The 14,070-nt window shown below is 38.7% G+C and overlaps 1 protein-coding gene across 4 annotated transcripts in view; it reads left to right on the top strand.

The window, feature by feature from the left end:
* Nucleotides 1–14,070, top strand: part of FGGY (FGGY carbohydrate kinase domain containing) — a 358,793-nt gene that overhangs the window by 232,517 nt on the left and 112,206 nt on the right. For all 4 annotated transcript variants that reach the window (XM_080921783.1, XM_080921785.1, XM_080921784.1 and 1 more), the window contains one exon: nucleotides 2,738–2,845. In XM_080921783.1, coding sequence (XP_080777909.1) covers nucleotides 2,738–2,845 — 108 coding nt within the window. The remainder of the gene's footprint in view (nucleotides 1–2,737; nucleotides 2,846–14,070) is intronic.

Raw genomic sequence — 14,070 nt, 5'->3', positions numbered from 1 at the left:
TGTCCTAAGGTGTCTCTTAAATCCAATTGGTTCATAACCTCTGCTAGTTTCACCATAACCTCTCTTGAATTTCTGCTTCCATGATCTGTCCATTGATGGGAATGGGGTATTGAAGTCTCCCACTATTATTGTGTGTAGTACAATATATGCTTTGTGCTTTAATAAGGTTTCTTTTTTTTTATGAATGTGGGTGCTCTTGTGTTTGGAGCATAGATGTTCAGTATTGAGACTTCATCTTGATAGATTGTTTCTTTGATGAGTATAGTGTCCTTCCTTATCTTTTTTGATGACTTTTGGTTGAAATCTATTTTAATCAGTATTAGGATGGCTACTCCAGCTTGTTTCTTGAGACCATTTGCTTAAAATTTTTTTCCAACCTTTTACTCTGAGGTAGTCCCTGTCTTTGCTGCTAAGATGAATTTCCTGTATGCAGCAAAATACTGGGTCCTATTTATGTATCCAGTCTTATAGTTTATATTTTTTATTGGGGAATTGAGATATTAAGGAATAGATTGTTATTTCCTGTTATTTTTGTTGTTAGAATTACATTTATGTGCCTTTTTTCTTTTGGTTTTGGTTATTTTTTGCTTTTTTTAGGGTATAATTTTTCTCCTTGTGCTGGCGTCTTCCATATATTAACCTTTGTAGGACTGAATTTCTGGACAGTTATTCTATAAGTTTGGTTTTGTCCTGGAATATCTTGGTTTCTCCATCAATAGTAACTGAGAGTTTTTCTCAATATAGTAATCTGGGCTGGCATTTGTGTTCTCTTAGGTTCTGTATGATGTCTGTCCAGGAGCTTCAAACTGTTAAAGTCTGTGTTGAGAAATCTGGTGTAAATCTGATCGGTCTGCCTTTATATGTTACTTATCCTTTTTCTTGTGTGTTGGGAAATCCACTACTTGCTGTGGTTGGAGAACTGGGTTCTGATCTTGCTAGGTTGTTATGGTTTTTATTTCTTAGGTGCTTGTAGTTGCCTTTTGCAATCTTGTTATCTGTGTTGTTAGGTGATCTTGCTGTCTCTGACTGGAGCTTGTTTCTCCTGTGTGTATGTGGGCCTGTGGGCTCAGGAAGGCTCCTGGGTTTTTGGCTCTCTGTGGACAGGTAATGAGTTCTGATGATTGTGCCTGGCTCTTCTGGGTGCTCAACAGTCTTCAGGCAGACGCTGAGTCCTCATGACTGTGACCTGGTTCTCTCCCTCTGGGCCGGAATGGACTGTTTTTTTTTTTTTTTTTTTTTTTTTAGTTCCTGCTACACATCTAGGTCTCAGTGGAACTCAGGAAACATCTGGAGAAATAATGTCAGTGATTGTAAACACATAAATTTAACCCTTCTTTTTGTAGAAACTTGTTTCTTACACACTAAAATTATTGTTTCAATTGAGATATTAAGTAGCCCTCTTTTTTCATAATGTCCCCCTCACTTGACAGAATTTAAAGTTAATTGTATTAGATAGTTTCTTTGCCTTATTACTCTTTGACTTTCTTTGCTTCCTTTACATTTGGACGTCAGTAGAGTTACTGATTTAGAGAATGAGCACTGAAGTAAAAAAGGAGCCAGAATAGTTGGCATTGGGGTAATTATAGGTCTTCCTTCATGCTAATGGTAGAAGGTGAAGTTAAAGAGGCCAGAGATTGCTACAGATCAGTTTTCTTCTATCTCAAATGCTTAGCTTAGTTTCAAGCTGAATAAGTATTGTGGGACTAATAAATGAGTAGATCCCATTTTTTGAGTCCAGGTGGAGCGGACACTGAGTACATAACCCCCTCTCCTTTTTTCTCAGGAATACTACCATAGCCATGCTTTGGCCTTCAGCAGCCATTTTTTTTTTTTGGTTAGGCAGAAGAGAGATAGGTCCCATTGCACCTGCTCCTTCTTCCCTGGCTCCTCTTGTGCAGTCTTCCATTTCACTAAAATACTATAAGAGCCAGCTACAAAAAGCACTACAGAATCTTGAACTTGAGAGCCCCTTTCACCCATGGGGCTTTGTTCATGGTAGCCTGTTTCCCATCATCTAGTGAACTCCTGCTACTCTTTTCAAGCAAGGCTTTTCTCTGAGAAATCCAATGTTCTGCCTCTTCAAATATGAAAAACAGAATATACCAAATGAAGAGGAAAGTTTATTGTCATGAAAAAAAAAATCATGTTGTGATCAGCAAGACTTCAACCTAACCTAAGCAATGAAAAGTTCTTCTTGAGTAGCTAGTTGCAGCACAGTTTATAATGCAAAAGGGTCAAGCACTTTGACCTTTTCTTCACTGGCTGTACATTCACTCTTTTAGTAACCAGAATGTGAGGATTTAAATTGATTGCCTAGAGCTGCTTGATCTCACAGAATCATGCTGTCAAGGATGAAGATTTTGCCTTTTAATTTAATAAAATCAGGCTGAGAAGAATAACATTTACATCTTGTGTTTTGTTTTGACTATATTATTTGATGGAGCCAGGACTGCCTAGATTTGAGACCAGTAATTCCTGCCACAAAGAGGAAGCTAGCATGGGAGAGCTCGGTCAGCACCTATTCACTTTTACTTTCTTGACATTTGGATGAACTGAACGGATCCACAGATAAAGCCCTGCCCTCCTTTGAGAGAGAATGACTTCCCCACCATAAAAAAAAAAAAAAAAAAAAAAAAAAAAAAACTCTGTAAGAAACTGAATTCTCTGGTGGTACCAGTGTAACCTCTCTATCCTTGGAGGTCAGTTTTTTCACATACATTGTTCTTTTTTGTTCTAGATCAGCAAAGATCCAATCTTTGTACCAGGTGTCTGGGGACCATATTTCTCAGCCATGGTCCCCGGCTTCTGGTTGAATGAAGGCGGTCAGAGTGTGACTGGAAAACTGGTAAGTTGGCATTTTTTTTAAAGCATTGTGAATGTTCCCATATTATCTTATTATGTCACCCATTCACTCACTAACTAAAGTATTGGCAACTGAAAAGTCAGAAGTCAGCCTAGAGCCTAACCTGGGGTGTGTAGTGTATGTTAGTCAAATGGAGGGGTGTGGCTCAGGCTGCAGGAGGCAGCTACTTTTCTCACCTTGCCATTCCCTTTTCTCCCTTTTGAGATGGCAGTGTTATCAGCTGACATTCATTCCATAGTTCCCTGTTGTCTTGAAGACAGTTCAGCAAAACCTATCCAGAAAAATTTCTGAGTACTCATATGCTTCAAGGACTGTCTCCTCTAGCTTCACAAATATACCTGTCACCTCGACTAGACTGTAAAGGACTCTTTCAACACACAAGTTCCCAGTGACTCATATAATTCCATTTCTCTATTCCTTTGTCTTTCACACTCCTTTAAAATTGCTTACTATCTTAATGATTTACTTGGTATTTAAGGTGTGGCTCTAGCTAATTTAGTCTAAGTTCAATGAAACCCTCTCTGAGGACATTGCATGTGAATTAAGATGAAAATCACCCAGAATTTGATCAAGTCCATGTGTCTGTTTGTGCTTGTATGTATGTGTGAAAGCCGATGGTGAGTACTCCAGCCATGGAGATAGTTAATATAACTAGCTTTCTAGTCTGTTGTTCCAAAACACCGTTGGTTCTTTAAAGCAAGAGAAGTGCAATGATTTTGTCAATATCTAACCTGGTTGTTCATCCATAGTCAGTGCTTAATAGAAATGTGTTGAGTTGGTTGAATTGTTTAAGAGGGAAAACAGAAGATCCACAAAAGGAGGAGGAATGCTGTTAATAGGTGCTATGCTAGGCGAGGAAATCTTAGTAGGGAGAAGTTATTGGTATTAAGCAAAGGATGCAAGTGGGGAGCCAGGGGATGAGTTCACAGGAGAGGATGTGGAAGTGAAACATGATTGCAGGTTTGAGGATGAGTGCCATTCAACCCAGACTCCTATGTGCTATAAATGTTTCTTTAAAAGATGGCTTACATTAAAAGCTAGGAGGCAGAGCAAGGGACCCATCTTACAGCCCTATAAACATACTCTCTCTGAACACTGTGATCAAAACGAATTATTCATTTCCACTTCTACTTCCAGGTAACAGTCTAAGGGAAGTCAGAGCAGGAACTTGAGGCAGGAACCCAAGGTCAGGAAGGGAAGCAAAGTCCATAGAGAAATACTGCTTCCTGGCTTGCACCATCTGTCTTTTCAGACACTATTCTTAACTTTTTTAGACATCTCAGTCCCACCAGCATGAGGAGGCTGATACCCACAGTGGGCTAGTCCCTCCCACATCAGTCATCAATCAAGACAATCTCACAGACATGGCCACAGGTGAATCTAATCAAGACAACTATTTAAATAGTACTAGGCTATATCAAGCTGAAAATAAAAACTAGCACAATCCATTTTTTCTCACCTTGATAAACAAACATATCACTGTTAAAAGTTTCTTCTTTTACTCTCAAGACCTCAAGTTAATTTCATAATGTAAAAAGAAAATAAAAATAAATAAAAAATAAAAATAATAAACAGTCTGCCTTGTGTGCGGACCAAACGCTCAGGCCATTTGCCACCAGAAACAGAGGAGATCCAGGGACTCGGGCCTGGTGAGACTGCCCTGCTAGTAACCAGGGCCCAGAGAGGGCTAGGCCTGGCTCACGGAAAGCACCCCCCATTGGTTCAGGGGAGCAGGAACTCTGCAGTAGGGAAAGGGTTTCCACCCAGAAGGTCCCCGCATGCGGACCAAATGTTCAAGCCATTTGCCACCTAAAACAGCAGAGATCCAGGGACACAGGCCAGGTACAAGGGAGAGACGGGAACCAATCACTGACAAGAAGACCACATATAATCACAGACAACAAGATAGCAAGAGGAAAGTGAAAGAACTTACCCAAAGGAAACCAAGACAACCTGACAACACCAGAACCCAACTCTCCCATCACAGCAAACAGTGGAATGCCAAACACTCCAGAAAAAGAAGACTCAGACCTGAAATCATTCCTCAAGATGATGATGGAGATCTTTAAACAAGAATGGGAGGAAAAGCATAAAGAAATAGAAGCTTTTAAAGAGGAAATACGAAAAATACTCGAAGAAATCAAAGAATTAGAGGAAAACAGAACCAAAGAGATGAAGGAATTGAAGACGGAATTTAAAATGGAAATGGAAACAATAAAGAAAACACTAAAAGACACAACTGTGGAGGTAGAAAACCTTAAAAAAAAAAAAAAAACAGGAGTCACAGATGCAAGCATCTCCAACAGACTACAAGAAATGGAAGAGAGGATCTTAGGAGCCGAAGATACCATTGAAAATATAGACAAAACAGTCAGAGAACATGCAAAAGCCAAAAGGCTCCTAACCCAAAATGTCCAGGAGATCCAGGACACAATGAGAAGACCAAATCTAAGGATAATAGGAATAAAAGAGGGTGAAGAATATCAACTAAGAGGTACAGCAAATACCTTCAGCAAAATCGTAGAAGAAAACTTCCCTACCCTTAAGAATGAGATGACCATGAGCTTAAAAGAAGGCTACAGAACTCCAAATAGAGTGGACCAGAAAAGAAATTCCTCCTGACACATAATAGTCAAAACACAAAGCAAAGAAAGAATACTAAAAGCAGTAAGGGGAAAAGGTCATGTAACATATAAAGGCAGACCACTCAGACTCAAATGTGACTTCTCAACAGAGACTATGAAAGCTAGAAGATCCTGGACAGATATCATGCAGACCCTAAGAGAACACAAGTGTCAGCCCAAGCTATTATACCTAGCAAAACTCACAATCACCATAGATGGAGAGACCAAGATATTCCAGGACAAAATTAAATTTACATAATATCTGACCACAAACCAAGCACTACAATGAATTACAGGTGGAACACCCAGTAAGAGGAGGGAAACTACATCCTAGTAAAAACAAGAAAATACCTAAGCAAGAAAACCAAAAGAAGAAAGACACACAGGCACAATTCTACCTCTAAAAGCAAAAATAGCAAGAAACAGCAACCACTATTCCTTAATATCTGTTAACATAAGTGGACTCAATTCCCCAATAAAAAGACAGACTGGATACATAAACAAAACCCAGCATTTGGCTGCATACAGGAAACTCATCTCAGAGACAAAGACAGAAACTATCTCAGGGTAAAATGTTGGGAAAAAAACTTCCAAGCAAACCGCCCCAAGAAACAAGCAGGAGTAGTCATTTTAATATCGAATAAAGTAGATTTTCAACCAAAAGTTATCAAAAAAGATAAGGAAGGACACTTTTTACTCATTACAGGGAAAATTTGTCAGGAGAAACTGTCAATCCTTAACATATATGCTCCAAATACAAGAGGACCCATATTCATAAAAGAAACCCTACTAAAGCACAAAAAATACATTGCACCCCACACAATAATAGTGGGAAACCTGAACAGCCCACTCTCATCAAAGGACAGATCATGGAGACAGAAACTAAACAAGGATGCAGTGAAACTAGCAGAGGTTATGAACCAATTGTAATTAGTAGACATCTACAGAACATATCATCTTCTTCTCAGCACCTCACTGCACCTCTTCCAAAACTGACCATATTAGTCACAAAATAGGCCTCAATAGATATAAAAAGATTGAAATACTCCCATGCATCCTATCAGATCACAATGGTCTAAGGCTGGTCTTTAGTAACAACAAAGGAAACAAAGAGCCCATATACACATGGAAACTAAACAATGCTCTATTAAACGATAGCAGGGTCAAAGAAGAAATAAAGAAGGAAATTAAGGATTTTTTAGAACTTAATGAAAATGAAAACACAACATACCCAAACCTATGGGATGCAATGAAAGCAGCAGTGAAAGGAAAACTCATAGTTCTGAGTGCTTTCATAAAGAAACTTGAGAGAGCATACACTAGCAACTTGACAGCACAGTTGAAAGCTCTAGAACAAAAGAAAGCAGATACACCCAAGATGTGTAGACTGCAAGAAATAATCATACTCAGAGCAGAAATTGAGACCAAATAAAAACAAAAAGAACCATTGAAAGAAACAACAAAACCAAGAGCTGGCTCTTTGAGAAATTTAATAAGATTGATAAACCCTTAGCCAGACTAACTAAAAGGCAAAGAGAAAGTATCCAAATCAAGAAAATCAGAAAGGAAAGTCAAGACATAACAACTGAAACTGAGGAAAATTGAGAAATCATCAGATACTACTACAAAAGCCTATACTCAACAAAGCTGGAAAATCTGGAGGAAATAGATGAATTCCTAGAGAGATACCAGATAGTAAAGTTAAACCAGGACCAGGTAAACCATCTAAATAATCACATAACACCTAAAGAAATAGAAGAAGTCATCAAAAGCCTCTCAACCAAAAAAATCCCAGGTTGAGATTTGATCAGTGTAGAATTTTATCAGACATTTATTGACGACATAATACCAATATTCTCCAAACTATTCCACAAGATAGAATCAGATGGAATACTACCTAACTCATATTTTGAGGCTACAATAACCCTAATTCCTTAACCACACAAAGACCCTACAAGGAAAGAGAACTTCAGACCAATCTCACTTATGAACATTGATGCAAAATACTCAACAAAATCCTTGCAAACAAAATCCAAGAACATTTCAAATCGATTATTCACTATGATCAAGTAGGCTTCATACCTGGGATGCAGGGATGGTTTAATGTACGGAAATCCATCAATGTAATCCTCCATAGAAACAAACTCAAAGAAAAAAACCACATGGTCATCTCACTAGATGCTGAGAAAGCATTTGACAAAATTCAACACCCCTTCATGTTAAAAGTCTTGGAAAGAATAGGAATCCAAGGCCCATACCTAAACATAATAAAAGCAATATACAGCAAACCAATAGCCAACATCAAACTTAAAGGTGAGAAACTTGAAGCAATCCCTTCAAAATCAGGGACTAGACAAGGCTGCCCACTCTCCTCCTACCTATTCAACATAGTACTGGAAGTTCTGGCCAGAGCAATTAGACAGCAAAAGGAAATCAAAAGGATACAAATTGGAAAAGAAGAAGTAAAAACATCACTGTTTGCAGATGACATGTTAGTGTATGTATGTGACACCAAAAATTCCCCAAGTGAACTTTCACAGCTGATAAATAACATCTGCAAAGTGGCTAGATATAAAATTAACTCAAAAAATCAGTAGTGTTTTTATACTCAAAGGAAAAACATGTGGATAAAGAAATTAGGGAAAAGATACCCTTCACAATAGTCAAAAACTATATGAAATACCTTGGTGTGACTCTAACTAAGCAAGTGAAGGACCTGTATGACAAGAACTTCAAATCTCTGAAGAAGGAAATCGAGGAAGATCTCAGAAAATGGAAAGATCTCCCATGTTAATGGATTGTAAGGATAAACATTGTAAAAGTGTCCATCTTACCAAAAGCAATCTACAGATTCAATGCAATCCCCCATCCAAATTCCAAACCAATTCTTCATAAAGGTGGAAAGAACAGTGTGCAATTTCATCTGGAATAACAAAAGACCTAGAATAGCAAAATCCATCCTCAACAACAAGAAAACATCGGCAGGAATCACCATCCCCGACGTCAAGCTATATTACAAGGCAATTGTATTAAAAACTGCATGGTACTCGTACAGAGATAGGCATGTGGATCAATACAATAGAATAGAAGATCCAGAAATGGACCCTCACATATATGGTCACCTGATTTTTGACAAAGGAGATGTTAACACTCTATTGGAAAAGACAGGCTCTTCAACAAATGGTGTTGGTCCAACTGGCACTCAGCATGCAGAAGAATGAAAATAGACTCTTTTTTATCTCCTTGTATAAAGCTCAAGTGCAAGTAGATCAAAAATCTCCACATTTAACCAGGTACACTGAAACTATTAGAAGAGAAAATAGGGAAAACCTTAGAACACATAGGCACAGGAGAAAATTTCCTGAACAGAACACTAATGGTTCATGCTCTAAGGTCAAATATCGAAAAATGGGACTTAATGAGATTGCAAAGTTTCTGTAAGGCTAAGGACAGTGTCAAGAAAACAAAACAACAGCCAACAGAGTGGGAAAAGATCTTTACCAACCCCACATCTGATAGAGGCCTAATATTCAAGATATACAAAGTACTCAAGAAGTCAGACACCAGAGAATCAAACAATCCTATTAAAAATGGGGTACAGAGCTAAACAAAAAGTTCTCAATTGAGGAATATTGAATGGCTGAAAAGCACCTGAAGAAATGCTCCACATCCCTAGTCATAAGGGAAATGCAAATCAAAACAACCCTGAGATTCCACCTCACACCAATCAGAATGGCTAAGATCAAAAATTCAGATGACAGCAGATGCTGGCGAGAATGCAGAGAAAGAGGAACACTTCTCCACTATTGGTGGGGTTGTAAACTGGTACAACCACTCTGGAAATCAGTCTGGCAGTTCCTCAGAATATTTGACATAGTACTACCTGAAGACCCAGTTATTCAACTTCTGGGCATATACCCCAAAGACACTCCAACATACAACAAACACACATGCACCACAATGTTCATAGCAGCCCTATTTATACTATCCAGAAGCTGGAAAGAACCCAGATGTCCTTCAGTAGTTGAATGGATACAAAAATTGTGGTATATTTACACAATGGAGTACTACTCAGCTATCAGAAACAACGACTTAATGAAATTCTTAAGAAAATGGATGCATCTAGAGAATATCATCCTGAGTGAGATAACCCAGTCACAAAAGAACAGACATAATATGCAGTCACTGATAATTGGATACTAACCCCAGAAAGGTCTGAACACCCAGAAACAACTCACAGACTATATGAAATTGAAGAAAAACAAAGGCCAAAAAAAAAAAAAGAAAAATCATTGTGCTTAATCTTTACACATCAAGACAACTTTGACTATTTCCAGGTTACATGTTCTTTTACATGTACTTTATGCTCATTGTAAGTAGTCAGATTTTAATGCATACTATCCAACCTTTAAAAAGATCAAGTACTGACAAAAATGTATTCATATACTTTCATGCAAAAATGCTTTTAAAATCTGTATATTTATCTCTGTTTTTTAAAATAAAATTGTTCAATTAATGAAATAAAAATAGAAATATATAAATAAAATAAATAAAACTTGCTTTTCTCTAAAAAAAAAAACAGTCCAACTTAAAAGTGTCATCTTTGGGGCTGAAGAGACTGCTCAGTGGTTAAGAGCACTGGATCTTTTCTGGCTCTGCAACTTCCAGAACCTTCATTCGACTACGAATTAGACTTATGCTACCACAGTGGATGTCAAGACTTATGGCTATATTAGGTACTGAGAATAAGTCACAGTTGAATGCTCCACCCTAAACAAATGGGTTTTAGATCCTATTTTAGGCACATTAAACATTAAGAAAGACAAAGTGGATAGAATGTAGTCAGCAGATAGGAAAAAGGGCCTTCAGAGCTTCCTTCACTGCTATATACAATCGTAAACTCTCAACATTGGTGGTTGTCTGCACACCAAAGGCCAATGGACCCATCAGCCTCCAGGCATAGATGAAGGAAGGACTCATGGTACCCTGCCCTCCACTTCTGGACTGTCTACTACAAGATAGTTTCAGAGAGAAAGAGAAGACTATTGACTTTAGTTGTGTGTCTGCTAGTGATTTCCTCAGGCTCCACTTAATAATTTCAACCCAGTGGTGACATAGATGACCCTTAGTAAAAAGGTTGAGAGTAGTCAGAGGGACATAACTGAGTAAGCAGATACTTTATATACATACATAAAATTATTGACAGTTAATTATTTATTGCCTATTATTTCACACATTTAATTTTACTGATACTTATTTCTTACTTGAAAGGCACACATTTCTTTCTCAGAGGTGACTAAATTTAGTTGAACCACCAAGTTCCCAGGAGGCTGTGATCTGGGCTTTCTTATTCACCAGAATAGCTGCCCAGAAACTTGTTCTTTGCATAGTCTTTTTGCACAGCGTATCAATCTAAGCAGTCAGTGAGGCTGTCCATTTGCCCTCCAGCTTCTTTTCTCTGTCTTAACTAGAGTTGATTTTTATTGTTAGGATAGAGACCAGTTGTTGAGCTGCCCTAAAATGACACTGGCTTTCTGTAACAGTTGCACACAAGATGAGGATCATTTATTTACTCATGTGAAAGGAAAAGAAGGCCCTTTCACAGGAGGCCAGGCAAGAATGAGGTCACCCCAGTAGTCTATCATCAAATAAGAAAGCTGAGCACAAACCTAATAACTTTAATTTATGATAGTGCATGAAATAATTGGTAATATACCTGCAGCCTCCTGGAAAGATAGGACCTCAGATTTACTAAAGATCTGTTACATGCCAATGTGCTTGGCCCATTAAGGTGTGTTTATGTCGATTAAGATTCGGCATTTTCTCTGGTCTTCACAGTATATGTATACATTTCTTGCTATTTTAGTTTTACTGGTAAAGAAATGTAAGAAAAGCTGACTAAACACCAACAGTTAAGTTTAAGTGGAAAGTCACAAATCAGAGTCAATTTGCTACCAAATTTTGCCATAATTGGCCCTCACTACTGGAGAGCTTCATTTCTGAATATTATCTTCTCTGGTAGACTCCTTTGAGAAACAGTTACTGTCAGACATGGTAGCATACTATCCAAGTATCTTGATGCAAATACAGTTGGCGGGTTGTGCAACTGTGAGATATTCGTTTATCAGTGTTGACTTTTCAGTTTATGATAAATGCAGGCATGTCTACACCATCTTACATGGTGTAGTGTGGTGACTTCTTACATATACAAACCAACTCTGTGAAAACAGTGAACCCCCTTAGCTCCTTCTGCACAGCCATCTAACTGGCTCCACAACACTCCATCTTTCCTCTCTGATCCCTCTTTAACACAGCAGGTAGTTTTTCCAGCACTGGTCCAAACTTCAATTTGAATTGAATCTAAACTCTTTAGGATGAATTTATTGCATGCTCCTATATCCAAGGTATTGATATTGATGAGGTATAACAGTGACTCAAACAGCCATTTCTGCCTAGTGTGAGCCTTTCTCAAGTGCTTATTCTAACACAAGGAGATAGATGATACAAACGAATAAACACATGTTGTTTACGTTATAGGTCTTTCTAATTGGTAAACGTTCCCTTGTGAGTTCAGATGACCAGTTTACAATTTTATTTTATTTTACGTTCATTATATTGGTGTGTGTGTGTGTGTGTGTGTGTGTGTGTGTGTGTTTGTGTGTGTGTCCAAGCATATGTGTGCTTAGATGTGCACATGGGGATGGGGCATGTGTGCCAAAGTGCACATGTTGAAATCAAAGAGGCAATTCTGGAGGTTCTTCCCTTCTACCATGTGGGTTTCAAGAATTTAATTCAGGTTGTCAAACTTGTCAACAAGTGCCTTTACATGCTGAGCTATCTCACCAGCCCAGAGTTTACAGTTTTAACTATGTGATATTTGAACAAAAAAACGGGGAAGAAAAGGCAGTTAGTTATGTGAAGTCCAGGGAAAGAATACATATCAGGCCAAAGGAGCCATATGTGCACTGAGACTGAGAGTGTTGCTTCCTTAGGTTATTATATTAACAGAGAGAGAGGCATTTCAGTCGAGAAGCAGGAAGTTGTATCTTTGGCCACTGTAAGGATTTTCACTATTATCCTAAGTAGAGGTCCCATGGGAAAGAGCGGACTGTGAAATGTTGTGACTGAGATTGTAAGGGTCATTTTAACCCTGGCCTGCTCTGTTTTCCATTGATGATGGAGTCAGAGGATGGAAGCCCTGGCCCGGGATGAGCTACTGCAGGAGGTCAACTCAGATGATCGTGCTGGCAGTGGACACACATCCAGTTTAGGATATGTTCTCACAGTAAATTCAAAAGAAGTGCTTGATGGATTAGATGTGAAATATACCTAAAAAAATCCAAGTCAAGGTCTAGAACAGTATTGCTGTTATTGAAGAAAATGAATTGGGTATATGGGAGGTGGGCAGAAGAGGTCAGGACTTGGTCTGTCTGACTGCAGTAGCTGCCATTTCAGAGCTGCAATGTTTTGTGTTTGTGTCACTAAGGACCTACCATTGTTTGTAATTTTTAAAACCAAATGAATTAGGAAAAAATTATGACTGGTAATTTTTCTCCTCTCGTTCTATCTACCCCATCAGTAAATCACAATGGTTTTGTCTCCTCTGTTGTCAAAGCCCCTTTGCCTCTGCTCTGTAGAGCTGTATAAAAAGCATGGTTTACTTTTCTTTCTATTCTGCCAGTCCAAATAGACTGGGCCAGTAAAGAAAGTCCCCTCAGCAAATAATATTGAAAGCAAATTAAATAGTTTTCCATTCCTTGGTTTTAGTTGCCGTCCTGGATCTTAAGACAGTGTGCTGGGTATGGGTTTCCTATTTGAGAGTCCTTGCTTAAGAGTCCCTGACAGATATCACTACCAAGATAGAAGATGTGTCTAGGTAAGGATTTGACAGGAAGAAGTAGGGATGGAATTTGGTGGGTGGTAAGGCTAGTTAGTGAAAGGGTGCATGTGAGGGAGAAATGTGTGGGTCTGCCATGAATGTCTGTGGAGACTCCAGGGAATGGAGGAAGAGAGGGAAGACAGCCCACTACAGGTGTTCTGCTACAGGGCTGGAAACAAAACTGGGGAGTTGGAATTGGAAGACAGAAACAAGAGATTGCCTGCTTGATTTCCAGGCCATTGGGCTTCCAGGAACAGAGTGCCTTTGGATGCTGAGATCTTCAAGAGACAGGAAGAAGGCTATGAAAAAAGGTCTTTGTAGGACCCTAGCAATGGGGTCAAAGAACAAGCAGGGGTAACAGCAGTGATCTGTAACAAGTTGGGTATAAGATTGGGAAATTAGAATTGGAACATAGGGAGGGGAGTGAAGATCACTTACCTGATTCCCTGGCCCTCATGATCAGCAGCTGTCCTGGGAGGGAGAGCCTACAGTGTTGACTACATCTCTTTATAGAAAAAATTGTACTGAGAGAAGAACTTCCATCTATCTTGGTTGCACTGAACCCCTGTGTTCATTCATTGTGCCTAGAACACTCAGTTCATGGGTAGAGTCTAAGAAAACGATAAGCACTATTGACTGTATTTGAATTTGGCCATAATGCTTCCTTTTTTAAAAAATATTACTTTTATTTATCTTGTATCCTG

This window comes from Micromys minutus, assembly GCF_963924665.1.
Source record: "Micromys minutus genome assembly, chromosome: 9".
Lineage (NCBI taxonomy): Eukaryota > Metazoa > Chordata > Mammalia > Rodentia > Muridae > Micromys > Micromys minutus.
Note: the sequence above shows the minus strand (reverse complement) of the source record. Positions and strands in the feature narration are given on the sequence as shown.